This window comes from Pristis pectinata, chromosome 28 (assembly GCF_009764475.1).
Source record: "Pristis pectinata isolate sPriPec2 chromosome 28, sPriPec2.1.pri, whole genome shotgun sequence".
In the NCBI taxonomy this organism is placed as follows: domain Eukaryota; kingdom Metazoa; phylum Chordata; class Chondrichthyes; order Rhinopristiformes; family Pristidae; genus Pristis; species Pristis pectinata.
This window is the reverse complement of record NC_067432.1, coordinates 5633310-5660741: the sequence shown is the minus strand read 5'-3', so window position 1 is coordinate 5660741 and position 27432 is coordinate 5633310. Positions and strand designations below refer to the sequence as shown.

The 27432-nt window shown below is 37.4% G+C and overlaps 1 protein-coding gene across 1 annotated transcript in view; it reads right to left on the bottom strand.

Moving 5' to 3' along the window:
- map2k5 (mitogen-activated protein kinase kinase 5) overlaps window positions 1-27432 on the bottom strand; it is a 220459-nt gene that overhangs the window by 165023 nt on the left and 28004 nt on the right. The window contains exons 4-5 of the mRNA XM_052040367.1: window positions 9316-9385; window positions 2826-2866 (exon numbers count right to left, since the gene is read on the bottom strand). Coding sequence (XP_051896327.1) covers window positions 2826-2866; window positions 9316-9385 — 111 coding nt within the window. The remainder of the gene's footprint in view (window positions 1-2825; window positions 2867-9315; window positions 9386-27432) is intronic.

The following is a 27432-nucleotide window of genomic DNA, read 5'->3' as shown; positions in this document are numbered from 1 at the left end:
GCCATAGTTTTCCCTCAAAATGTTACCTTCAGGGTTCCCCAAGGATTTCTCTCTGGCTCCTTTCTTTACCTACATGCTGTCCTGAGCATGGAGTCAACCTTCATATGATTGCATATTATACGCAGGCCTCCACCACCTAATCTGATTGCTTAACCATCTCATCTTCAGCGAATTCTTGCTCAACATCATGTCCAAGGTGAGCTGCATCATCCTCCAATGAAATGTAACTCCCCATAGAAAAACCCCACTCCTTTTTCATCAGTTTTATCTTCCTACCTAGTTACTTCCTTAGGAAGAGCCAGACATTCTACAATCAGACCGATGCTTATTCATAAACAGGCAATTTGACCGGTTAATGTTAGTGCTTATCTTCTACTAGATCCTTCTTCCACTTTACTACATCTCACTCATTAACAGATCCATCTATTTTTTTCTCATGGAGTTAGCTAGCTTGCATTCTTAAATGCATTAATGCTTTTCACCTCAAGCACACTCTGTGTGGTAGCAAATCCACATTGTTACCACACCCTTTGTAATCGCTCACAAGTAGAAACATGTTATGTCCACCTTTTCTGAACATATTAATATTTTTCAAGGCTGCCATCAGATTATATCTTAACCTTTCCTTTCCAAAAGAGTGTAGACTGGGTCAATGAGAAATCTCTGAAGATGTTTTTACAAGGCAGATGTGGAGATACTGAATACAACATATTCACGGAGATTACAAGCATAAGACCAAGATGGACTTTAGTTACATCATTGCAATTTTGTAAATTTATGACTTCGTGAGGAATCTCTTCAAACTTTAAAGTTTGTTTTCAAGCAGAGTGCAGTCACATCATTCTAATCATACTGTAGGATTCTACTATTTTTGTGTGCATGGAAAATAGCCTAAACTGCTAATATTTCTTGCTTCAGAAAAATGTCCCAAAGATGCTTTGAATTTTTCCCCCACTAAAATAGGAAGGAAGATAAAATTGATGAAAAAGGAGTGGAGTTTTTGGTGGGGAGTTACATTTCATTAGAAGATGATGTAGCTCACGTTGGACATGATGTTGAGCATAAATTCTCCTAATGAGAGACAGTTAAGCAGTCAGATTAGGGGGTGATGGACTGGCATAGTAAGCAATCATGCACAATCAAAAATGTCCCAAAATGCTTTGATTTTTTTTCCCTGATTAAGATAGTTCCCTCATTTCTTTTTATATCATCTTTGCCAACACTCGTTCCTCAGCCAACATTACTAAAATAGACTTTATGGTCATTTTGTTATTGCAGTCCTGCCACATGTTTCAACCAAGAACTGATGGTTAAAATGTACAACCTATGCATTATCAAGATCAATTCACCACAATGCTAAACTCTATATGTAATTGTAGCACTTATAGACATTTAATTCAAAATTGCTGGCTTCACTCATTAATCTCCTCATGGCCTTGCCCTGCTATCTTCTTTCTAATTCTTTATTTTTCAACAAAAATAAATCCGGCCTCCTGTAGATTCTAACATTCAATCACCATGAAGTTGTCTTAAACATATATTTGGAATTCCCTAGCAAATGTTGCCTCATTCTATATCTCTGTCTGTGCCTTTTTAATAATTAATTAAAAGGTCATCAACCTGAAAAATTAATTGTTTCTCTTCTCATTCAATGAGTGCTACTGGACCTGTTGAACATGTCCATCACTTTCTGTTTTTATTTCAAGACATAGATATTAGGGGGGATGACAAGCCTTTCTTCTTAATTCGGTATCTTTTGTTAAAAGCAGTCCACACTGTGAGGTGTGTTTGAGATTTACTGATGCAAATTTTGATGTTGTTCTGAGCACAGGGCTACATTATCCCATAGTGAATGGGTAGGGAGAAAATAAGACCAAAAAAACTATGAAATTTCAATCTTAACTACTCACTTACAGTTCCTACCCAATCATGCTTAATCATCCTTTCAACATTTGGCCCAGTTGTACATAGTAACTGAAGACTGAGGAAGAAAACAAAATATTTGGCTATCTTTTCTCATCTAAATGCAGCAGTTTGGCTTAATTATGGCCCTAAATGCTCTACCATCAACAAAGTGAATGTGTAAGAGGAGAGAGAGTCAGCAATCTATTTAATACAGACCACATTACATCTGTAACAGGGTACCTTCACCAGCTGTCCATACTTTCTAAGAATAATCACTGAATAGTTACCAGGGTTTGGAATATTTTTTCCATTATGAGTAGAAGGGCACTGAGGACGATTTAATGTTGAAAATCAATGTCTTAAATTAACTAGGAAGGAAAAAAATCATTCTATTTCATGATAATTTTGGTACTGGCCCATTTTCATTTTTTTCCTCATAAATTTAATTAGTAAAATGAATGCATGGCTTTCTTCCTCCCTGTTGTTCTCTCAACATTCCAGTATTTCCAGCACATCACATACGCAACAGGTAATGAAGAACTAGTAATATTTGCCTGAAAGCTGAGAATTCATTTTATTTCCTTTGGAACACTGGAACTTTGTATAATGAGTATAATTTCTTAATCATATCACTTTCTGTCCCTCATTAAAATGTACATTACAAAAATTTAACCACCTTTTAATATAAAAAATTAAAAGCGATAACCTATTTTGTAACTCTAATTGCTTCAATGGAAATAAGACAAGAATTCACAGCTGTGTGATTAAATCATGGGAAATATTCCCTACTTTGTATAACAAGAGACCCCCTGCTTGTCAGAGTTTGAAGAGCCAAGGTTTTCAGATGACATTTCAATAACTGGAACACAGCATTACAAATCCATTCCCAACTTTACTGAAACAATTATTGAAATTATTACCTTCAGGCCATGTATGTTCCGTTTCCCAGGTGGCTTGCAGGCTGAAACAGTAATTGACTAAATTGCAGAACAAATCAGGGCCATTTACAAATTTGTTAAAAATGAATCATTTGAAAGAAATGAGATTGACACCAAAATTAGCAGCTGAAAATGATGGAAAAGGAGCTCAAAAACCTGAGTAGGGAATTTTTATTCTAAAAAAAGTGATTCCATCTTGCACTTAAAACAACAAAATACTGATAGTGTATATATATATATATAGTAAAAATGGATTAAGTATAACATGCAAGAATCAAAACTACAAATAAAATACAAATAGGCATTAAGAGTCTGTCCATTTCAATGTTCATTTGTTAACCAGTTAAATTATCCAGGAACTGGATTAACCCTCGAACATGCACTTAACACAGAAATCTGTTGTCATAATTAATAAACTGTAAATTGCAAGTGTAACATTTAAACTAAAATACATTTTCCTTTTAACAGTATATTTACTATTTTTTTCTCTCAGATGAGGACAACACATAATGTATCAGTGAAGAGTCAATAAAAATGGTATTGAGAATTTTGATCGAATCAGCCACACCTATTTTGGTGCTGAGGCTTTTATTTTAGAAAGCTACTGTAAATGGAGTTCTGATGGCCTTGCATGTGGGGCAGTAAAACAGGATGTGATGAGTTGGGTGGTACGAGAAAGAAAGGAATTACGTGACTGGGTACAATGTTGAACCAGCTGAAATGTCAGTAGATAGGTACTCATTAACTCCAGGAACTATTGCAACTAAATTTATTTCAACTAGCATTAATCTTCTTCCCAATTCTGCTGAATGCAGTGGCTTTTCTGGGGCAATTGCATTGATAATTATCATTTAAACAAGAAGGAAAAAGAAACAGAAATAAAAGCATTGACATCGTTTAGGTTAATTATTCTCAGTATATACAGCAACCTAAGCAACAATCTTTTAAAATAATTTAAGCAATATCTATTTAACCAAAAATATTACCAAAATGTATTTGTCCCCACCAAAAGTTTTTTTTATAAAAGATGGAATCTATAGTTTGGTCTCATTTCAGAAATACAATGCCACAAATAGCTTGTTAAAAGGACTTGTCAATCTTGATTGATCATCTCACCAAGACAATTCGATTGCTTCCACCCCTCCCACTGCCCCCCCCACCAACTCCCGCCCCAACTCCCAGATGAATATGTGCTTCACCCTAGTGGCAGAGCAAGTGATATACCCAATACAAAATGCAGCAATTTTCATATTTTTTTTTGCTGGTTCCCTGTAGTTTTAAACCATTTTTAAAAAGGATAATCTTACATTCAGCTCATAGTCTACGCAGTTTCCTTATCTCAGCCAAAACAAAAAGCTTGGTACCAGCTAGAAGCAAAAACTAACGCCATGATTTCCATTCCTGGTCATTATCCAAATGCTCCTGTTGGAAATCTACATGTCTCTATCAAGCATCATAAGAATTAGAGCGTTTTGATAAACAAATAAATATGTCCAGCTGAGCAAGATGCGCATAAAGAGATATATCTTAATGAGCAGGAAAAAAGCTAGCAAAGGTGTTGTAAAATGGATGTACAGTTTTCATATTAACTATTAGGGGAAAAATCTGAGATATTCCAAAATCATTTTTGCTGCAAAAAGGTGTGTTTTAGGAATATTTCTGAAGGAGTTTTCATGAATTTGTGTCTCAAATAATACAGAAAATTAATACAACCTGGTCAGTATTTCAAATGTAGTGCTAGGAGCTGAAAGCACAAAAAAGGGCTTTGAACTTAGAAAAATCGTTGGTTTGTCTGTTCAACTCTCAAAAGTTTAATTTAATCAATAAATTATTCATGTTGACCTTAGAAGAGTTAAATAAAAACTTGCAGAAATGATACCAAAAGTTTAAAGGATTAAAGTATGAGGACTTGCATTAATTACTTGTATATCCTTAAATTTTGAAAAATGATCCTATTTAAGGTATCTAAATAATTGAGGGATTTCACTGGAAGGATAAAAGTTAAATATTTTCTTTTGTGGGAAGTCTAGGACAAAGGAGGCAAATGATCTTAAAATCAGAGCTGGATCATTCAGGGGTGAACTCAGAATACACTGAAAAACACAACCGGAAATCTCGTCGCAAAACGTTTTGCCAAAACAAGTAGAGCTTAAAAGATTGAAATAAGTATATATTTCTTTGGTAAATTTAGCAAGGAATACAGACCACAAATGATAAATTAAGATGAGGTGCAGATCAGCCATGATCCAAATGAATGGGAGTATCTTTGAGAGGCTGAGTAGCCTACTTTGGTTCCTGATGTTATGTTCTAATGCACATTGTGATAAAGGTAAATCTTTTAAAATATTGAATTTTCACTGAACGTATGCTAATATTTAGTATTGTCATGCAAGTAGATTGATCAATAACTCTCTTGTTGACATGCATGATATATAACATCCATGCATTAGCCAATCTGAAAAGCTGCATTTGTGTAAGTTGCTATATAAATTCTTGTTACTGGGCTACTTGGTCATCGTATTAGACAATGACTGCTACTGATGAGTGTTAACTTTTACAGAGATATTTAACAGTCACTTACTCATGTGTCTTCTTACTTGGCAATAGCAGAAAGACTCGGGCATTCTTTCAGCAGGACAGTTGATAGTATTTACTTACTTTCACTTTAAATCATCTAGGTATTTGAATGGACTTTAGCACCTCACAGGTACATCAGCAAATACAAAATGGCACCGAAGCACATATGGACATATAAAGGGCAGGTGAACAACCACCTATCTATGAAGTAAATTTTAAGGCATGTTTTAAAGCACAGAAAAAAGAGGGCATTACAGAGATTTTAAATGACCTCTGGCATACTGAGAGTAAGAGAAGGAAGGTGAGCTAGATATGCATAGGGATAATCACATCGAGACAAGAAAGTTATGTATGTGGATTCAGCAGCAGACGAGCCGAGCTGGGAGGTGGAAGTTGGGGCAGTTAGTGGAGGGGCATGGAGTTAGGCAGTTAAAATGATGCAAGGCTTCGACCCAAAACATTGACAATTCCTCCCCCTCCCCCCCCCCCCCCAAATAGATGCTGCTCAACCCGCTGAGTTCCTCCAGCAGATTGTGTATTGCTGAAAACAATGAAGCCATTTGGCTTTAGTAATGTGTGGACATGAGTTCTGCTCGAGTCAAATATAACACCATGTTAATGAACAGTCTAGACCGGTTTCAGATATTGCCAGTGAGAGGCATGGAATCACTGGTTTGTGCTAGGGACTGCAGTCAGTAGCGTTGAATTTCCCAATGTTTAGTTGTAGGGCATTTCTACTCATTGTGAATATTAGATTTTGGGCAGTCTGGCAATTCAGAAATGACATAGGAAGCAAGACAGATAGTAGGAGAAAACGCTGATTGCCATCCTCATACATGTGAAAACTGATGCTGTGTTTTAGGATGAAAATAAATCAACTGAACACCTTTTTCCTGTAAAACATGGATTTCTGTAAGAGAATGCATTAGCATGGATGGTTGATATTTGTAAGAGATTGCAGACGAGATGGTCGATATATATTCACGAAAGAACATTTTAGGAAAATAAAGCAAAACACTTAACAAAAGGTATTAATAAGATCTTAATCCAGAATTTCTGATCTTCAGAGTTTATAATGGATAATTAATATACACTGATTTAAAGGCCATAATCTTTTTCTTATATGAACATTCCAAATTGCATGTTTCACTTTTGTGTTATCAAAATGAATAAAACATTTTCCGTGTTATTAAGACTTAGTATTAGTGTTCAATTTTCCTAAATAGGAACTTTCCTATGTAAAACATATCAACCATCCAGACTCTAAACCACTTCATGAAAATTTAATTCTCTCTTAAATTCCAGGTATATTTTCCCTTCTTGAATGTTAAGCAGCAATTAGTACAAATTTCAAAAACAAAAACCTCAGATGGCTTTACATTAAAGGCATAAGAACTTTGGCGGTAACCCTCATGTATCATTTTATCATAAGATATGAACAGGAAAATTACACCATCAAATGGTAACTTTTTTCAGTTATTTTCCTTATTGGGTTGAAATATATTGTCCAGGCAAAATACATTAAAAGGTGTTCTGGTATTAATAGATATCTTAGTAAAGTCATCAAAATGGAGTTTAAAAAAATGTCCCACTCAGAGATCCTTGTGCGCTTTCCAACAAACGTCAAAAAAGAATGTGATAATATGGCCACTACCTAAAATGTCAGAGCCAATGGAGAGGTAAATAAAGATCTCTAGATCCCTCTAACCCTTTGGTAAGGAAATACGGCAATGGCTTCTACAGGATGGCACACAGGTCATGACAGGATACTGGTGTGTATGTGATATCTGTGGACTTCGACTGCAGACCCAGCCTCACACATATACAATTCCCATACAACAGCACAATATGAACAGGTTAATGTGCATAGGAGGGTGAAATAACTTTTTAAGTCATCAAGGTATCAATGTATACTCCATGTGTATCTAAGGCAGACACTGATAGGTTCTTGATTGGTAAGGGGGTTAAGGGTTACGGGACAAGGTGGGAGAATGGGGGTTAAAAAAAGGCATGATTGAATGCTGGAGCAGACTCGATGGGCCGAATGGCCTAATTCTGCTCCAATATCTTATGGGTAACCTAATTTTGAAACAATCCAGATAAAACCAAACATATAAATATTCTACAAGGATTCAATTAAAATTAAAGAGACATGTATTGGGAAAAATTACCCACAAGATGAATAATACTAAAAAGGGAACAATGAAGAATATCTTGGTTCACAGTTTTATGAAAAACTTTTGCTTTCTGGAACAACCTATGCTTTTTTTGCTGCATCATTATTTGTTGTTTCAAATACACGTACTTGGATGTAAAATTATCTTACTTCCTAAAGAAGTAAGATTTATTGGTTGGGTCAAAGCTTTCGTTGTTCTCAAGACACGGACTTATAAGGTTATTTAGAAGGGCAGATTTGAAAAGGTTAAATAACTAAAGTTTGATCTTAGTTACTGTACAACAAAAAATATTTTATTCAAATTAATTGGTGGCAGGTAGGGAACATCTGATTTACACAAGAATCTTGTTGAGAAACAGTTTGACAAATGGAGCAATCTGCATTATTATCTATCACCACTGCTAGCTGCAGTCCCCCATTCTAATTAATTCTCAAATAAAATTCACTTCTGGTTAATCTCAGTATTAAAGCTTCATTATGATGCCATTTAATATTAAATTTGCTACAGTGCAATTTTATTTCAAATTACAATTAGTAAAGAGAATATCACTTAAGAATGACTGTTTCTAGGCTTCTATTAACTGCAGAAAGAAAAAAATCTGGTCAGGAAGCCTATGATCTGAAGTGCCCCCAAGGAGCAAATCCAATTAATTATGAGGTCTATAATACGACATTCTGGTCTAATGGCCAAAATACAGATAACAGGCAAAATTATGAACCCTATACAGGGGATACTAATGGAACTTCATACACTGGGAGTACCCAGACTGTTGCAGGAAAATAGGATTAAAGTAATTAGGAGACACAAGAACTGCAGATGCAGGAATCTGGAGCAAAAAATAAACTACTGGAAGAACTCAGCGGGTTAAGCAGCATCTGTGGAGGCATAGAGACGGTCGACATTTTGGGTTGAGACCCTGGTTTAAAGTAGTTAGGTTGACCTTGGAAAATTAACCCTTCCTATGAAGACTCAATTAGTCAAAGCAGGAGCAGATATATGCACAACATCCTCCTATGCAACTAAGGCTAATTGCAGTCATTCTACCAAGTCAATTACCTAAGAGTGAGGTGCTGGAGAAAACTCTTCCACCTCAGGGTGGGAGTTTTAGGAAGCGAACTAAAAGTAATTATAATTTGATCAAAGGACTTCTTTTTTCTATTCTTTGTAATGATTGATAATGTTAATTATCATACTTAATCAAAACATTCAGGCACACATATTCATAGACCTTAATTGCAATGAAGTCATTGTAATCTTATTGGTGTCACTGTGAATTGTTGATTTATTCCAGAATGGCAAAATCTTTTGTAGTATCTTTTGTATTATAATGGATAATGATGAGCAACTACAATAGCATCTGTCATATTAAAGGGTTTCAGATGACATGGAAGTGAACAAGGAATTTAGAATAGCCAGCAAGACAGAAGTTAAAGCATTTGACTCATTCTTATATATTTATCATAAACAAATAGTAAAATTTGTTGGGTCTTATTCTTTACCCAATTCCTTTGCGAGCAATGATCATTCTAGTGCTAACAACAAAACATTCAAATGTGGACAAGTGCTTGAATAAACGTTAAGGATTAATTACATGGGTTAATTATCAAGATTTGTAGACTTCATCCCAGAGAAAAAAAAAGATAAACACAAATAAATTCAGACAATGATATCTCCCTTTACTCATTCTAAAGATACAGATATAAAATTCGCCAGCTTACCTCGTGGATATATCTGCAATGGTTCGATCATCTCTCCATTAACTTGCTGTTCTGTCACAGTAGCATAATACTAGGAAAGAAAATGCAAATACATAAAAATCAAACAAAATTTTATAAAGATAATTTAGTCTTTCTAAATAAAAAAAAGGAAAATTGAAAAGACCAGTAAACAATTTCAGGTAGGTAACAATAATTTCCATTTATATGACACAGTTTAATAATGTAGAAAACACTTAATCACACTGTCTGTTGTCACTCCTGCTAACTGAAGTAATGAGGAAATGAAGAAGAGAACTTAAGTTCTAGACACCTGTGCTCTTTACAGTGCTCCATAAATTTCTAGTGTTAGCAAACCTGAATACATGGCTTTCCACCCCAAAACTTAAACCATTAATATTTACAGTGAACAGCCCCCACCACTGTGCGGTATCACTTATCACAGTCCATTCATCCCAGCATCCCTTGCTCCACTCTGACAAGTTCCTAATTAAATCAATAACACATTTTTATGGGAGAAATCAAGTTTATACAACAAAAGGTAAGGATTTAGTGTTTGCTTGTCTGGGGATAAGGCTAACATCAGAATTGGAAGCTAAAAGACGACGGAGGAACGAATGTTGATATTATTGTTAACGACAAGAGATACAGAATGGCAAGGTTTAGCATGGTTTGGGTCAGGTGAAGTGAATAGCTGCTGGTGAAGAATGCATTCATTATCAAGAGAGGAGTTAATATTTTGATCTTTTGAATGTCTTTCCGGTGTTCAATTGGAAACATTGAATTATCGATGATTCGAGGTCAAATAGATAAACCCACAATTTAGCAAGTTTTTAGGGTCATGGCGAGCTGTGAATAGAATAAGGTAAGAAAAGAATGTGTAATGAAGCTGATTCCTCATGCTGATGTCACTTAAGGGAGGTATTTCAATGTGCAGAAGACTCGATGACTCTTGAAGACCCCAGAAATGACAGTAGAGCATCAGTAAGAATAGCTACTACTAGAGATTAACCAAAAGCTTAACTGAACCAGACACATAAATACTGTGTCTGTAAGAACAAGTCCAAGACTATATATTCTACAGAGGGGAACACCTGATGATGCCTCAAAGCCTTTCGACCATTTATAAGGCACACAAGGAGTGTAATGGAAAACTCTTCACTTGCCTGGATGAGTGGAGCTTCAACAACGCTTAAAATCATCCAGGGCAAAGTAGTTAACTTGATTGGCACATGATCTAACACCTTGAAAGTTTCACTTTCAGGGCACCTTGGCTGTAGCCTGTTTATCTCAGAAATTACACAGTAGCAATTTTCCAAAGCTTATAATCACAGAATGTAGATATTAGTCCCTTAGTTATATGCTGGCTCTCTCATAAAGCTATCCCAGGCAATCACACTCCTTCACATTCCCCCCATATCCCTGAAATCATCTTCTTCTCATTCAAGTATTAACCCAGTTCATTTTGACAGCTTCTAATGAATCAATATTCATCCCTAACAGGTAAAACGTACCAAATCCTAATCACTCATTATACCTCTTATGCCATTTAGTGTAAAATCGGTGTCCTCATGTTATTGACCTCTCTACGTATCCCTTGGACGATAAGGACCTTGTGGTGGTGTGCACGTGCCAGAATATTTAAGGCAGCTTTTCCATACTCTTGATATTGATGTTCACTCAACTCTCGTGGCTCACAGTAGCCATCTGCTTGCTTTGACAGCACACCTCAAGCCCATGACCTCTAACCACTAGGTCAAGGTAAGCAGGCATATGTGAACGTCGGTGTCAGCAAGTTCTCCTTCAAGTCACATGCTAGCAATGACTTCAAGATACATTGCAATTCTTTCAGTGTCACTTAGTCAAAATCTTTGTTTAATGGAACTCTGCAAACACTTTCACATCAAAAGAGTAAATCTGTTCAAGCAAATAATACATCCATATCTAAACTATTAGAAATGGCATTAAGTACTAGTCTTGACAGAAATGCCTACTTCTTGTTAGTAAAGGGATTTTCTGCCAGTGTTTGGATTAGTAGCAGTTGAACTAGATGAGTGCAGGACATAATAGGAAAGGTGATATGTTAACCTCAAAACATTTGATATGCTTGACAAAGTGGAGTAACACGCAAAGGTCCCAGTCACAGAGTAAGCCATTTCTGTTTTTTGGCTAGGATAAGGATAGTGTTATGAGCAAGCACACTACGCTAGATTTTTTTTTAAGATTATGGACATTATGGTTTGATACAATGAGAATATTTGGAAAAGAGGTTAGAAATGGGTGGTTGCTGAAAAGGATGGATGAACTATGGGTGAATATTTTGAGGAAAGTTGATAACAGTGACTAAAAAGGTAGAATTCTTGGGTTAAGGGATCTACCTACTTAAAAAGCATGACTAATAACACGATCCATATTAACAACATACTGTCATTTAGACAACAACACTGAGTGATTCGTGAGACTATTTGGATCTCTGTTTTCTTCCAAGTTAAAAATACACCAACTTTCACAACAATACTATTAAGGACTATCAAACAAAATGTTTTTACTGTAGTTATGTTGCCTAGTTGACTAATGAATTTTAGTAACAGTATTGTAAAAGAAAATCAAATTAATTTGACATTGTCGTATTTTCTAGTGGTGATACAACTCCTACAGGGTTGCTAAGACCATCAGTGATCCCACTCCAGATCACTAACCAGTACAAAGTAAAAGAGCAAGAAGCATGGAACCATTTGGATCTCTGCTTTCTTTCAAGTTAAAAATACACCAATTTTCATAACAATACTATTAAGGACTAACAAACAAAATCCTTTCAAAGAGTTGGTATATGCTGAATGGGTTTCTTCTATACTAGATCATACTATGATTCTGTGGGTGTCAGTGTTTAGTCTGCCATCCTCCAAAAGAATACCCAAAGAGTCAGTGCTCATCCAAGCCCAAGAACGATAGTCACTTTAAGTGCCAGAAGCGTACCAGAATTCACTAAACCATGCTCATGAATTTATCACAGCTTTTCAGAGAGAAGGCAGAGGCCAGAGGGAACAAGAAGAAAACGTGAATGAAGAAAAAAAAGAGGCATCAGCTTTTCCTCAAAAAGTATAAAAACATGAGCAACTTATGATAGATATCCAGGAATTAATAATCTATTTAAGGGGATCCTGATAATTTACATCCAGCAAAATGGAAGAAATCCAGAACCTGTGAACTGATTAAGAAAGGCAAATTTCAGGAACCATGAAACTGCCATCTGAATTTCAAGATTACTTAAACTTAGTTTTAAAATAATAGGAAATCACTTTATTCAATTTTGTGCCACCTCACATCAACTGATAATCCAGTTCTGCTTCCTTTGGTTGAAACCCAAAGTGGTTTCATAATGAAGCACTAATATTTACAAATTGACTAATTTATGGCAACTTTCTTGAGAATAATTTGCAGCTGATTAACAGGAGACTTCATGGCAGCCATATATTATAAAGCAAATTCGGTATTTATCTACAAGCACCCACCAGAAATATGATTGGTTTAGCAAATTAGCCCACATAAGCAATATCACAACACCATCTCTTGCTTTCATTCAGTAGTAACACTGAGTGAATGTGATATTATGGAATGGCATATGCTGAATTTGTAAAGCATCGTTTCATGTTTGTTTAACTTTATGCAAAGGTTAGCTAAGGTGCCTTCTTATTCTGTTTTCTAGTTTCTTTTCTATCTACTCATGGTACTGACTCTTTCTTGGGGAACGATTTTACGAGCAGGAGTTGTCTTTTTGAGATCTTGTAAAAGTGGTAATCCAAATAGTAAATATTGACAGACTGTTAGACAATAGCAGACACCACTATTGAACCTAATTCTATTTTTACACAACTACAGAAGTATTGGTAATAATTATCATGAATATCAATATAAGGCTTAAAGTGTCAACTATTTTTTAATATTTTCTATTGCTACCACCAGTTACATAGGATTAAAGTTTCCCTTTCCCTCCTAAGAGTTACACTGATTCTAGGTTGATTTAGGGCTTTAGTACCTAAAACACTAAAGGAGGAAAAGATACACAAAGCCAATATGCTTTAATGTTTCAATACTTCTTTTGTATGGTGTCCTACCCTAAACTTAAATTGCTCCTATTACAATCACCACAAAACAGTGCTTTACAACTGCTACCCTTTCTCAAAGTAGTCTCTCACACCTAATAGAAGTTTAGAAGGATAATATTTGTATTGAATTATGCCTGTTTTTCCACAGTTCAATGAGCAGCACAATTTTTATTTCTAGCCCTTCATAAAGCTTTTATGAATTTTTGGTGACAACCACATAACAAATAAGAGTCATGACATCTTATTCCTGTCTGATTGCTTAAAAGATATACAAGATACCACTCCAGGAGAAACCATCCGATTAAAAGGACAAGAGCCCATATACCACAAATCAGAATGATTATTTTAGAATTTGTTTGAAATGTATCAGTCATCAATACTCTAATGTAGACATTTCAAGGCAATTGTCAAAATGAGACACAGAAGAAAACTTTGAAATAACAAAAGTTATTTCATGAGGGGAAACTTAAGTAGACAATGAAAATCATGTTGTACAATTATTAAAGTGATGGAAAAAATTAATTACCGTTTCCTTCTACAACAAATCTCTGGCAAGACTACCAGTTTGTAGTCTTAAAAGGCTTTTCACCATTTCCAAGTGTGTCTGATGATCAGATGTAAATTAATTAAAACAATAAAATTACTTAAAGTGAAAAAAACAATTACCTTCACTTACCCTTTGAATGAATGTTGGCAGCCCCACTGTGGGGCCATGCTAAATGCACCAGCTATGCTGAGAGGCCAGATAGAAAATGTACCTGGCTTCTCCCCCCAGGTCACTGTGCAACTGCCTTGGACTCAATCGCGAGTCCAGGATCAGAGCAGGAGGTCGGATGCTGGTGTAGAAGTTTGGAACGCCCCAACCCATGCTCTCCTACTAGCTGGTGGTTTTCTAAAGGCTGTCCTATCGATCAGCACAATCCAGCTTAATGTTAGTGGTGAAAAAAATTCTACAAAGAATACAGTGATGATTTTTGTTTTACAGTTTGGGTGCTCTGAATGAGGTACTCTATCAGCTGAGAGGTTTCTCAAATAATTTTGGTGTGAAGATGTGATGAAGCCACAGTGGTGCCAGTTTGGAATCACATACAAGCCAGACTGTTTAAGAACAGCAGATATCCTCATCATCAAACAATCTGCAGGAGGAATGCAGTAGGTCAAGCAGCATCTGGAGGGGGGGAACCGAAACCCTGCATCAGGATGGAATGCAACCCGAAATGTTGACAACGAGTCCTGATGCAGGGTTTTGACCCGAAACATCAACAAGGCCTTTCCCCCCCACAGATGCTGCTCAATCCTCTAAGTTTCTCCAGAAGATTATTTGTTGCTCCAGATTCCAGCATCTACAGGCTATTCTATCTCCAGGTATCATCATCATCAGTTGGGCTTGAATCACAATCAAACAGCCAGATTTATGAATGGAAGTTATGAAAGGACAGAGACTCCAAACTGCAGAACATCAAGGTTAAAAATCAATAAGGTATATAATGAGCTAAATCACCTTACGCTGTCACCTTATATGAGTTGATATAGCCTGCAGATTATAAGTGGGAAGAAAGTCTAGGGAATTCCAGATTTGCAAGGTTCTAGAAAATAATGAGTAATAAAAAGGAGCCAAATCCTGATTTCAGAGTCAGAGTCCTGATGAAGGGGCTCGTCCGGAAACATCAACTGCCCATTTCCCTTCATAGATACTGCATGATCCACTGAGTTCCTCCAGCTCCTTTATGTGTTGTTTTAGAGTCAGAAGGCAGGGAATACAGATGAGCAGCTTCATAAAACTTTGGTAGTTAATTATAACAATGATAAGAATCATATTTTAATATCCAATGAACCTAAATCATAAAAGAACCAGAACACTGAATAATGAACAGAATTAATTTAATGGAACATTTACTTAATTTGATTTTCCTAACCTGCATCTCATTTAGTGACTACCTTTGCTTGCCAAAAAGAGCTAACAGTATTTTCCTTTCTTTCTCTCATACATCTGGGTACCAACAATTTGGGAACATAAAGCCAACTTCAAAATAACAATGCACTAAGGAAAACTATTTCAAAAGCTTTTATTATCCTTGCAAAAAATAATTGCTGCTGTCTGTTACTCAAATGGTCAAGACATGTAGGTTTTAAGGGTAACAGTTTTATGGATCGACCTTTGAGAGCAGTAATAAATGTTAACAAGTAGTCTTGAAAAACAGTTCAAAATAAAGTCTTGCCAAAATACAATGACATTTCTAAACATAGTAATTTTCACAGAAAATATGACGCCAGTGGCTATTTTGAGCTTCGTTCATGTATTTTTAATGGGAAATTTGCCGGTTATCGATCCGCAGCTTGTACTGTCTGCCTAAGGCAGCTATAATACTTGCAAGCAACTTTCCAATCAGCAGCTGTCAAAAATCATAAGATTTACAGGCATGTTCCTCCTCTCTTTATTTGCTTAATGTCACTGAAGAACATTTATGCAAGTCACTAAACAGCAGACCTACTTTTTAACACTAACCCCTCAATTGACACTGGCCATCTTGTCTATATTTAAAGTAAAAGAGGTATGTGAGTTCATTTAACCATTGCTGTTAATGCAAATACTACTTCACCACCTGCTTAGCAGTTACTGAGTTTTGTCCACATATAAACAAAGAATGAAAATTTTGGTTCACTCTTAATTAGTACATTAAATTTGGGGGCTTCAACCTCTCAGGCCAAAACATCCTAAGTTTAATTTCCCATCTGTGCTTAAATAGTTGGCCAAAACGAGGACACCAGTGGTTCTCAGTGAGAAAACCTAAAGATCCCATGTGTTGCCCAAAGTTAAACACACAGTCCTCAGTCAGGAGGGGCACATCCACTTATCCAAGCTGCACTCAAAGAAGGTTTCCAAAAAAAAATCCAGAGTTCAATCAGCAGAAATTGTTGGATTCAGTAGCTATGAAACTAAAGCAGCTGCTTGCCTTTCTGAAGCTTAATCATGCATAGACTGAAATACATAGACATATTTGCGTACATGTATATTTGAACCCAGGATATTGTAGTTGACACACAAGCAGCATTTTAGAATGGCTGTCACCCAAATCTGAGACAGCTGCATGGTGGACATCTACCTTCAGCAAGATGGATGAACCTAGGCAGGCAACTTGAAATATGCCAGCCATTTTGACATTTGAGATATCCATGACCAACAGTGCATACCCGACTTTCTCATCAACAACTGCTACATCCATATGCTCATGTGAGCCTTGGCAAAGAGGCATGCTGTTATGGGGGTGAATCCAACTCCAGGGTACCCAGCTACAGGTTGGAACCCTTCCTTCTTTCTTATGTTAGTCACTTAAGTTTTCCATTTGAACTGGAGAGTACAGAGAAATTCTGGTTATTTTTACACAAATGAACTAATAGGGGAAGGTTTTAAGTCTTATGAATGCCATTGTACTTAGAAGACAGGTAGAGAATTTTTTCTGCATTATAGTGACAAATATTGCACAAGAAGAGTATTTTCTATTCCAAGCATCCTTTGTTGGTATGAAGGACATTTAGTACTATGTATTGCACAGATGAGATACAGCAAGGCAGTCAATAATGCATCTTCAATATACCAGTGTGAATTTTACATTCCCCACATTGATTATACTTAGAGCCTCAAAGTGGTGTTGTTAATTAGAATGAAATCAAGGATATTTTTAGCTTGATCACTTACTACCAAAGACTGGATCAGAGCTATCCAAGTTCATTTCACCTAGAACCCTACAAAAACACAAAGCAGGTATTTTCACTCGATTAACTTGATTTCAAATCAGTTCTAGGAGGTGATTTAGTGTACCAATCAGATTCCCCTCAAACTTCCTGTTCCAACAAACTATTTCCTGTGGTTTCAGATGAGGCTCTATTGATATCAAAATAAGAAATTAAGCAGAGATAAAGCTATCTGGATGGAAAGAATTATTTTAGGCACGGTGATGAGTTTGTAACAGCGAAGTTCAACTGTGGCCGCATTATTCTTTGAATTATTTCATGGCTTTGAAAGAATTTCAAATTTCTTAATTCACAGCAAGTGCTATATTCAGCATGCCAGTACTGTATGTTTCAATAATGCTGCTTTTTCTTACCCATCCACTAGATTGTCTTGAATAGCATTAGCATCACATTATAATATAAGATCATTCACTAATGCAAATTGCTGGCATCCTGCTGTTAAAAACAACTTTCGCAAATCTTGCAGCACTTTTACTGCTTTTCAATTATGGAACTTAATTCCAAACCACATAAAATTATCTCCAAATCTGCAAAATGTTTAAGGAAAACTCTTTACAACCAAAACATAATACACTCAAGAGTGCGCAACACTGAATGCTCATTTATGAGCTGTACTTGATCTATGTCTGCATCCTGAACAGTCCTTTCATCAGTTCAAATTTGGTTTCCATTTGCCAACGCTACTGATTCTACATTACAGAGCCCAATACAGCACCACATACAAATAAATTAAAATTTATAAAACATTTCAATGAATAGTGACTTCTGACAACCAATTTATTTCCCAGACAGTTAGACATAGAAAAATTAAGCAGCACTGAACAGCAACGCAGGACCAGATGTCTAATCTACAAAGCAATATTTTCCATTACATAGGATTGCTGAATCTCAATGTCATTCAGTGTTTTGAGCTGCAGTGATCCATTATCTGTCACTAAATTTATATCCTTCCAAGAAAGGATCCTAAAAAGACGTCCGTAAAGTGGAGCTCAATTGAAACACTTTGGTATACTCATTTCCCTTGAGACTGTGCAATCTCTTAGTGAAGTGTAGTTCCAGAGTCACAGACTCTCGCCATCCATGAACAAACTTCATGTATGGATATTTTACTGCATTTGACATCGTATTCAAGACTGACTCTCTTTACATCACTTCCATACCACACACTTTTCTGCAGGGACCTGTGGGCAGCAATTACACACCAGGCACCCTGCATACTTGGCACTTACCCAGCTAGATTACCTGTGCAAACTCTAATACTGCAATTGTGATAATTGGCAGAAATCAGCCAATTCAGCAGAAATAGGCATATCAAAAATGAGACATTCAATATAGTGCTACTCTGGCCAGTGCTTTACCCAAACCTCAAAACAATATCGGTTATGAAAAATGCACATTTATGCAAACTAAGAATGAGCAATCTTTTGCTATATAATCAAACTACTTGAATAAATCACAAACACATGGCAATGTCTGTGAATGGAACTGAGATAGTTAATATCATCATCCATATTAAGTTTACATTTTTGTTATCTTCTGGAGTTTCTGGCGGTGGCAATACACCTAGTCCACATTATCTGCTGATCTGCTGTCTGCGGATCCTCATACTCATGAGGTCAGCTCCAGCCCCCATCTTGAAATTTTTTTCCGAGCAAATACATCTATATACACATAAACAGTAAGGAACTAACCAATGTATAAACGCACTAACCTGTTTCTACACTACTTGTGTCAAGTGGTTCCACTTGAGAACGGTCTTTGCTTGCATAGAGCATCTTGCGATTTCAGAACTGATCACTGCTTGCAAGATTCAATACAAGTAATTTGTTAGCTGTGGTTAAGGTGTGTTAATGTTTTTAGAATATTGGAATATTATAGGGCATACTCATATTTATTTGTGGAATGTATTGGGTACAAAGGAGAGGCCCTTTGTGGCATCTACACTTTGTTATCCTTTGGAAGTCCACTACCCTATCCCTTACAGATGACGAGGATTTAGTGCACAAAAAAAATCAATGGAGACAATTTCCTTGGCAAATTCAAGTTCTTACAAATCTATAGTCTTCTTACTTCTCCCTGGTATACAAGTAGAACTGGTCAGCTCTTCTGGTCCTCTACAATGAATTTTATTCAAACAAAACATCTTGTCGTAGATACTTCTAGTTGCTCATCTGCAGATATGGACATCCCTGGCAACAGCAACATTTAATGTCCATTCCAAATTGACCCCGAATTAAGGAGGAAATTGAAAGTTAACCACACTGGTGTATCTGGACTCTCATATAGGCTGGGCAAAGATGGCAGATTTCTATCTCTGAAGCCACAGGCATGGTAGTGTAGCAGTTAGCGGTAACGCTATTACAGAGCCAGTGACCTGGGTTCAATTCTGGTCGCTGTCTGTAAGGAGCTTGTACGTTCTCCCCGTGACTGCGTGGGTTTCCTCTGGGTGCCCCTATTTCCTCCCATATTCCAAAGACGTACGGGTTAAGAAGTTGTGGGCATGCTCTGTTGGTGCCAGAAGTGTGGTGACACTTGCGGGCTGCCCCTAGAACATTCTACGCAAAGGTGCATTTCACTGTGTTTTGATGTGCATGTGACTAATGAAGAAATCTTATCTTATCTTGAAGTTCATCAGTGAACCTGATGGGATTTTATGATCATTTGGAAGCTTTGCAGCTACTGTTAATGAGATCAGCCTTTTTTAAATTCCAGATTCATTTAACTGCCTGAATTTAAGCTCCCCAGTTGCTATGGTAGGATTCAAACTCATGTCTCTGGATCAAAGGTCCAGAACTCTGATTGCTAGTCTAGCAATTTAACCACTACCCTATCTTACCCCATATAATGTGATTAAAGTTCAATTTTGATGATAATTTCTCTTTTACAGGTACAGTTAAGGGCAGAAATCAAAAATATGCAATCCAGAATCTCTTCCTCTAGAAATGTGATGTAAAATATTTCATCAAGTGACTCTGCATGAAATAAATGAAAGGAAGTGAAGTTTTAGTACTTCTATGAGAGATAACTGCTAAACTTGGCAGAAAACAAGCTTGTCCATTCATGGAAATTAATTTTAATGGCATTATTAAGACTTAATTACAGCAAAACCTCTGACCTGCTGTAACCTTTTACTAACTAGCATCTTGTTTTTTCAGATTTTAATTTATTATTAGAGATAATTTTTTTATAATGGAAGAATCTTTGTTTCATTTTTCTCCTTTGTAATACCACTTTTTGCTATTTTTGTTTTGCTTCTCTGCACAATCTGGCATGGAATTAACTATTCTACTTTACACTCCCTTCTTCAAAATCTGTGTGCCCAAACATTGGTTATATACAGAGATGTGCAGCTATGTGCTCTATTTGCGCTGATCTCAGACTTCCTGTACAGAATGTTGTAGTGAAATGACAAAAACCTATAGGAAAGTTTGTTGGGGAGTGAAAGTTTGACAGCTGGAATTGTTTATTTGCCTTCACTTGCAAAACCCAGGCTAATAACCCTTTTAAAAAGTTACTTACGAAAATGAATGAGAATTCAGCAAATCCACTGTTGTATTTCCGCCTGTGAAGTATGTATAGAATTATGGTATTTGACTTTTGTTAGAGTGAGCTCAGTCACAACATCAGATTCGGATTTAATCAGTCTCCCCAACATTATCAATACCCAATCATTATCATTTTATGGCCTTTCTTTCCATTATGACTGTAATTGCCTGAATAACTAGATGCAAAACCTGGAGAGTTTTGTTTTTTTTAGATGTTTTGCCCTCAAACAATGGCATCTATAAATCTGTCATGGTTACAACTCCTCCTAAAAAAAAGAGGATAATCTAAATCATATAAAGTGATGGCGAAGTTTTATTACTAAGTAACTGCTCACTGTTTGGAGTGCAATTTCTTCTAAACGTTTGTCCAAGGGAAACTTTTACTTAACGTGAACAGTAAATTGGAGAAAAATGAACCTAAATAGACTTCCAAACTCAAGTTCTGGTCTATGCTGAGCAGCTAATTGAGTGGTAGGAAGGATATTATGTGGTTTTAATGCCTCATTGCTGGAAAGACACAAACTGAGCCTGTGTTACGTTCCTTAGTTCTATCTGGCTGATGCCAACTGTTATCCTCTACAAGACCTATCCTTGTACCTCTTCCCTTCCTACCATCCAAGGACCCAAACAGTCCTTCTAAATGAAGCAGTGATTTACTTGCATAATACATTCAGTGCTCCTTTACATTGAAAAAACTAAATGCAGATTGGGTAGCCGCTTTGCAGAGCATCTGCTTTACATCTGCAGGGAATGCCCCAAGGTTCCTGCTGTTTGCCACTTTAATTCTCCATCCCATTCTGACCTGTCCGTCTATGGTCTCCTGCACTGTTGGCCCAATGTAAGCTTGAGGAACATCTTATATTCCGTCTGAGCACATTGCAATCTTCCAGACTCAAAACTGAATTCTACAAAATTGGTAAGTTGGTTTATTATTGTCACACATACCGAGGTACAGTGGAAAAACTTGTTTAGCATGCCGTCCATACAGATGATTTCATTACAACAGTGCATTTAGGTAGTACAAGGAAAACAATAACAGAATGCAGAATAAAGTGTTACAGTTAGAGATAAAGTGCACTGCAGGCAGACAGTAAGGTGCAAGCTTATAATGAGGTAGATTGTGAGGTCAAGAGTCCATCTTAATGTACTAGGGGACCATTCAATAATCTTATAACAACGGGATAGAAGCTGTCCTTGAGCCTGGTGGTATGTGCTTTCAGGAATTTGAACTTCAGGTAACTTGCTTTCTATGTATCAGAACTGAAGGTCACCCATGTGCAATATTGGCTTGGATTTTCTTCCTCCATTAGCACATCCTGACCTTCTGAGCACTTCCTACAACCCTGCATTTCACAGGTTTTACATTCTTAAGTTTATGTTCATGTTCTCTTTCTCTAATTGCCCACAATAACTTATCAGTTGGCTTTACTATATTGGAGATATTCTCTTTGTCCTACACTTCTCTCCCTCATCTTCTCCGTAACTTAAAACTAATTTATTTCCTCTGTCTCCCAGCTCTGATGAAGGAGCTTTGACCTGAAACATTACTCTGTTTCTGTTTCCACAGATGCTGCCCGACCTGTTGAGGTCTTTTTGTCATTTTCTGTTTTCCAGCATCTGCATTTTTTTCCCCATTTTCACCCACCGTCAACATTGCTAATTGGGAACACAACTAGTTTTGGATGTCATTCTATCCTTTACCATATAGCCTACCATTGATCCTTCTCAATGTATAAATGTCAAGGACAGCCAGCCAGGGAAGATATTAAAAAAACAGTAATCTTGCACAGAATTATACCCAAGTTCTCAAATCAAATATTTCCTTTTTTTTGGCTTCCTTTCTCTGCCTTCAATGAGGTATAAACCAAGGACTGCATTAAATCTGAAAAATGACCCAGAGTCAAGAAAAGGGATGAAAAGGGCAACAGAGGGTAAATTCCTTGATGTGTTCCTTACTGTTCTGTACTATTCTGTCCCACTCGAATTCTAGTTAAGGTGCACCAATATGCTTATTGCAACAGAAGTCCACTACAAAAGTAGAGCACAAAATCATTTCTCCATTGGACTACTGCCTGTACTGTCCCCTGCAAAGGTTAAGAAAGCACACACTTCAATCTGAAGAACCAATCCTGAGAAAATTATTGACAATACACATTACAAGAGCAAAACATCATATCTCACATCTGAAAATGGTGTTCCACGCCAAGAAGAAGCCATTGAACTCTGGACCTACGTCTCTCTACCTACCTTCTTATAATTTATGCTTTGAATCATCTAATCAAAGTAATTCTTGGACTTTCCAATGAGTTGCTCAATAACATGGGAGAACAAAACAGTAACCAGCACCAAAAAATGTCACAGATGATACACAAAAACTTGCTGAGTGGAAGCAGGTTTCTGGCAAGTAAAGTATTCATTTTATTCACTAATTTCCAGGATTTAACAACAAAAAAGAACCAGGACTACACAGGGAATGAATCAGTGCCTGGGGAAACGTTCCCCTTTAAATGAGTGTTCCCATTAACAGGGTGTGCCATTAACTGGTATGTACTGGATATTAATCAAAAGACAATGCAGCAGAAAAATGTGACTGATGGACTGTAAAGACATTAAGGATGCTGCATTCAAGGCCTGAAATACTATAATATTTTGATACTCATTATCAAACAATAGTGCCAGCTGCCGCTAATTTCATTATTTCCCTTTTAAGTGACTGAACAAAACACTTGTTTAGCATTAAATAGTTCTGTCCTTCTAAAACTTCAACAAACAAACATCCCAAGATGATTAAAATGAAACTACAGATATATTTGATTCCATTTGATTTCTGTAATCATTTTTGGTCTCTGTGAAATGCACTGGCAAAGTACTTTTAAGTTCACAACTTTAATCTTCAGTAAATCAAAATAAACTTCTGGCACCTAGCTATAGGAATCCTTCTGAAAACATAATGATGCCTTTGGCCTTTACTTTTCTAATTATTGTGGCATATTTTAAATCAATATAATGCACAACAGATTGACTGATTTATAGTGGAGACAAATGTCTTTAAACCTCACAAAAAAAGTCTACAGTGGTAATGCATTTGGCCTCAATGTGAGAAGGGGAGGAACAAAAGTAAATCAGGGAGGTTCTGCTGAGACCCTCTGGAGGAAAATGCCTCCAGAAGAAGAAACAGACAGGATAAATAAGATAAAGTTTTGAGTATGAAAGAGTCATAGAGATTGGACTGTTTATAGTTATATAGCACAGAAACTGGCCCTTCAGCCCAGCTCGTCCATGTCGACCAAGATATGTATCGACACTAATCCCATTTGGCCCATTTCCCTCTAAACATTTCCTATCCACGTACCTATCCAAACGTCTTTTAAGCATCGTTTAAAAGATGGACTAGAGTATAAAAGGAAGGATATGCTACTGAGGCTTTATAAGGCATTGGTCAGACTGCATCTGGAACATTTTGAGCAATTTTGGGCCCGCTATCTAAGGAAAGATGTGCTGGCCCTTGTCTGGAGAGGGTCCAGACGAGGTTCACAAGAATGATCCCAGAGGAGATTTACCAGGATTGGAGAGCACGTCTCATGAGGATAGATTGAGCATGGCACGGTAGTGCAGCGGTTAGCATAACGTTATTACAGTGCCAGCAACCCGGGTTCAATTCCCGCTGCTGTCTGTAAGGAGTTTGTACGTTTTCCCCGTGTCTGCATGGGTTTCCTCCAGGTGCTCTGGTTTCCTCTCACACTCCAAAAGACATACGGGTTAGGAAGCTGTGGGCATGCTAAGTTGGTGCCAGAAGTGTGGTGACACTTGCGGGCTATCCCCAGAACACTCTACGCAAAAAACACTCTACGCAAAAGATGCATTTCACTGTGTGTTTCGACGTACATGTGACTAATAAAGATATCTTATCATCTTGAGCGAGCTAGGGCTTTTCTCTTTGGAGAGAAGGAGGATGAGAGGTGACTTGACAGAGGTGTACAAGATGATAAGAGGCATAGATCGAGTGGACAGTCAGAGACTTTTTCCCAGGGTGAAAATGGCTAACATGAGGGGGCATAATCTTAAGGTGATTGGAGGAAGGTATGGGGGGGATGTCAGGGGTAATTTTTTTTAAACACAGAGAGTGGTAGGTGCATGGAATGCACTGTCGGCAGAGGTGGTGGAGGCAGATACATTAGGGACATTTAAGAGACTCCTAGATAGGCACATGAATAATAGAAAAACGGAAGGCTACGTGGGAGGGAAGGGTTAGGTAGAGTAGGATAAAATGTTGACACAACATCATGGGCTGAAGGGCCTGTACTGTGCTGTAATGTTCTATGTTCTAAACAACTTTACAGCCCACAACCTTACAACTGGGATGAAAGTGCTGCCAAGTGGGCCAGGGCTGGCATTCCCTTTGGTGGAAGAGGCAAGAAATACGCTGTGAGACCAAGCACAGACCAGGTGGCCACTTTGCCAAGCATCTGCGTTCTGTCTGCAATGGGCACCTGGAGCTCCCGATTGCTAGCCATTTTAGTTCCCCTTCCTAATCCCATACCAACCTGTCTGTCCTCAGCCTCCTCCACTGAAGCCGAATGCAAACTCGAGGAACAGCATTTCATATTCTGCCCGGGTAGTCTATAGCCCAATGGCATGAACATTGAATTCTCCATTTTCTGGTAACCTGCTCCCCCTCTGTCCCTTTCTCTCTCCTTCTGATCCACAAATATCCTCTCATATACACCCTTCTTTCCAACCCCACCATCCTCCCCCCAGCCCCCTATCACCCAGTTTTTTTCCTCTCCCCCACTGCCCATCACTCACATACTCCTCATACTGGGTCTTCTATCCCCTCCCCACCCCTGTTACAGCTGCCCTTTCCTTTGGTCCACTCTTCACCTTCCTCTCTTATCAGATTCCATAAATCTGCAGCTATCTCCAGTCATCACCTCCAGCCTCTGTCACTATCTCCACCCTTCCCTCCCCTACCTGACTCCTTCTGCCAATCCAATCCCTGTGTTATTTACTTTGCTGGGCAGCAATAAAGCCTCACACGGAGTCTCCAATAGATGTTATATTTGTGACCCCATCATTATTTCCATAGAAGGGAATTGAATGGGGAGGAGAGTAAGTTTAAACTAGAGTACTTCCAGTTCTTTAGTGGTTTAATATTCAGGGAAAGTGTGGTTACTTCAGTAGCATACTTGCTGAGTTATACTACAGAACAACATAAAAGTGCTTAACAAAAGACAAACCATAATAGAACCTTTAGTGCTTTTTCTAAATTACAACAGTGACTACACATCTAAAGTATTTCATTGTCATGAAGTGCTTTGGGCATTCTAAAGCTGCAGAGGGCAACTTTAAAAATGCAAGTTCATTATTATGAGTCAGTACAATCCTGAGATTTGATTACAGGAGTTGAAGTAACTCCTTGGGATTGATTCTAATTCAAATAGTTTTTATGTGCAGGTTTTTATTCTGATTTGGTCAATTAACATGCCAGTGAGCACCATAGTTCGGGCCCTGTGATGATCTTCTCACAGAGGATATATGATTACACTGTCATTACTGCAAGCTTAAAAAAAAATGATAAGTTACAACTGATTTTCAGCACAGATTCAACATATATGAAATGACCACAGGAGAACAGTAACCATTACAGTATTTGCAGGATCGTATATACAATATTACCCTAATCTCTGCTATTTGACTAGAATAAGTACATTTGCATGAAAACAAATACATTTCAGCATCTTATAGAGAAATCCCTCAATCTATCCATCAACTCTAAGTCCCATAATTCTTCTTTACCGCCTGCATAAAATGATTGCCTATACGATCAGCATGTCCCCATCAGAGAAATAATGGGCTCGAGTATCCTATAAGGAATACAAGCTATTAAAATAATTCATAATGCGTTTATCACAAGACTGGAGTACTCACTGTCCATTGCTCTGGGAATACCAGAGCACTGCTCAATGATGTAGATGATGAACAAAGCCCTACAATAAGCAAGATGAGAATCAGCTGATCCATAAAAAAGGAATAGACCAGAGAAACCATAGAAGACATTATTCATCTAAAAGCTGTATCCAATTTATTAAGCAGTCTTTAGCAAAGGTGTCAGCGATTTACATTGACAGGACAGGTTAGGTGTGGGTCTAAAGAGGTTGCCAACAGCTCGACACAAGCAGAAGCAAGGGGATGATATTTATCTGTACTAGACAGTATGTTAACAAGAATTTTCTTTCAATGTGTGAGCCAGATGCCTAAAGTTGCTGGGGCAGTTATTTGCTTTAAAGTACCTTCACAACAGATATTTGCTGTCAACAAGTTTGGGTTCTTTTAAAAAGAATAGATAATACAGCAGGTTCAATGGAAGCAGGTCATCCTATGGCATTACATTTACCCTTGGACATTCAGCTCTTAAATTTAATGTGTAACAACTTGCTGAGAATGCAAACGGATATTGTTGCAAAAAGGGAAAAACTATCTAGTGTTTGGATGAACATGCAAAGGTAACTGTGAATCTCCCTTGCCAACCAGCAAGCAAGATTGTGATGTAAAGTATCTGGAGTGTGCAGGAAATTTGAAGCAGAGTGGGTGAGTTAGATGACAAGTTAAAGCACTGAAAGGCAAACAGACCGAGAGGGGCAATCCGGAGAGAGTGCGAGAAAGGAGGGGAAGGCAGCAAAGAAAGATTTACAGAAAGGGAGCCAAGAGTGAATGAG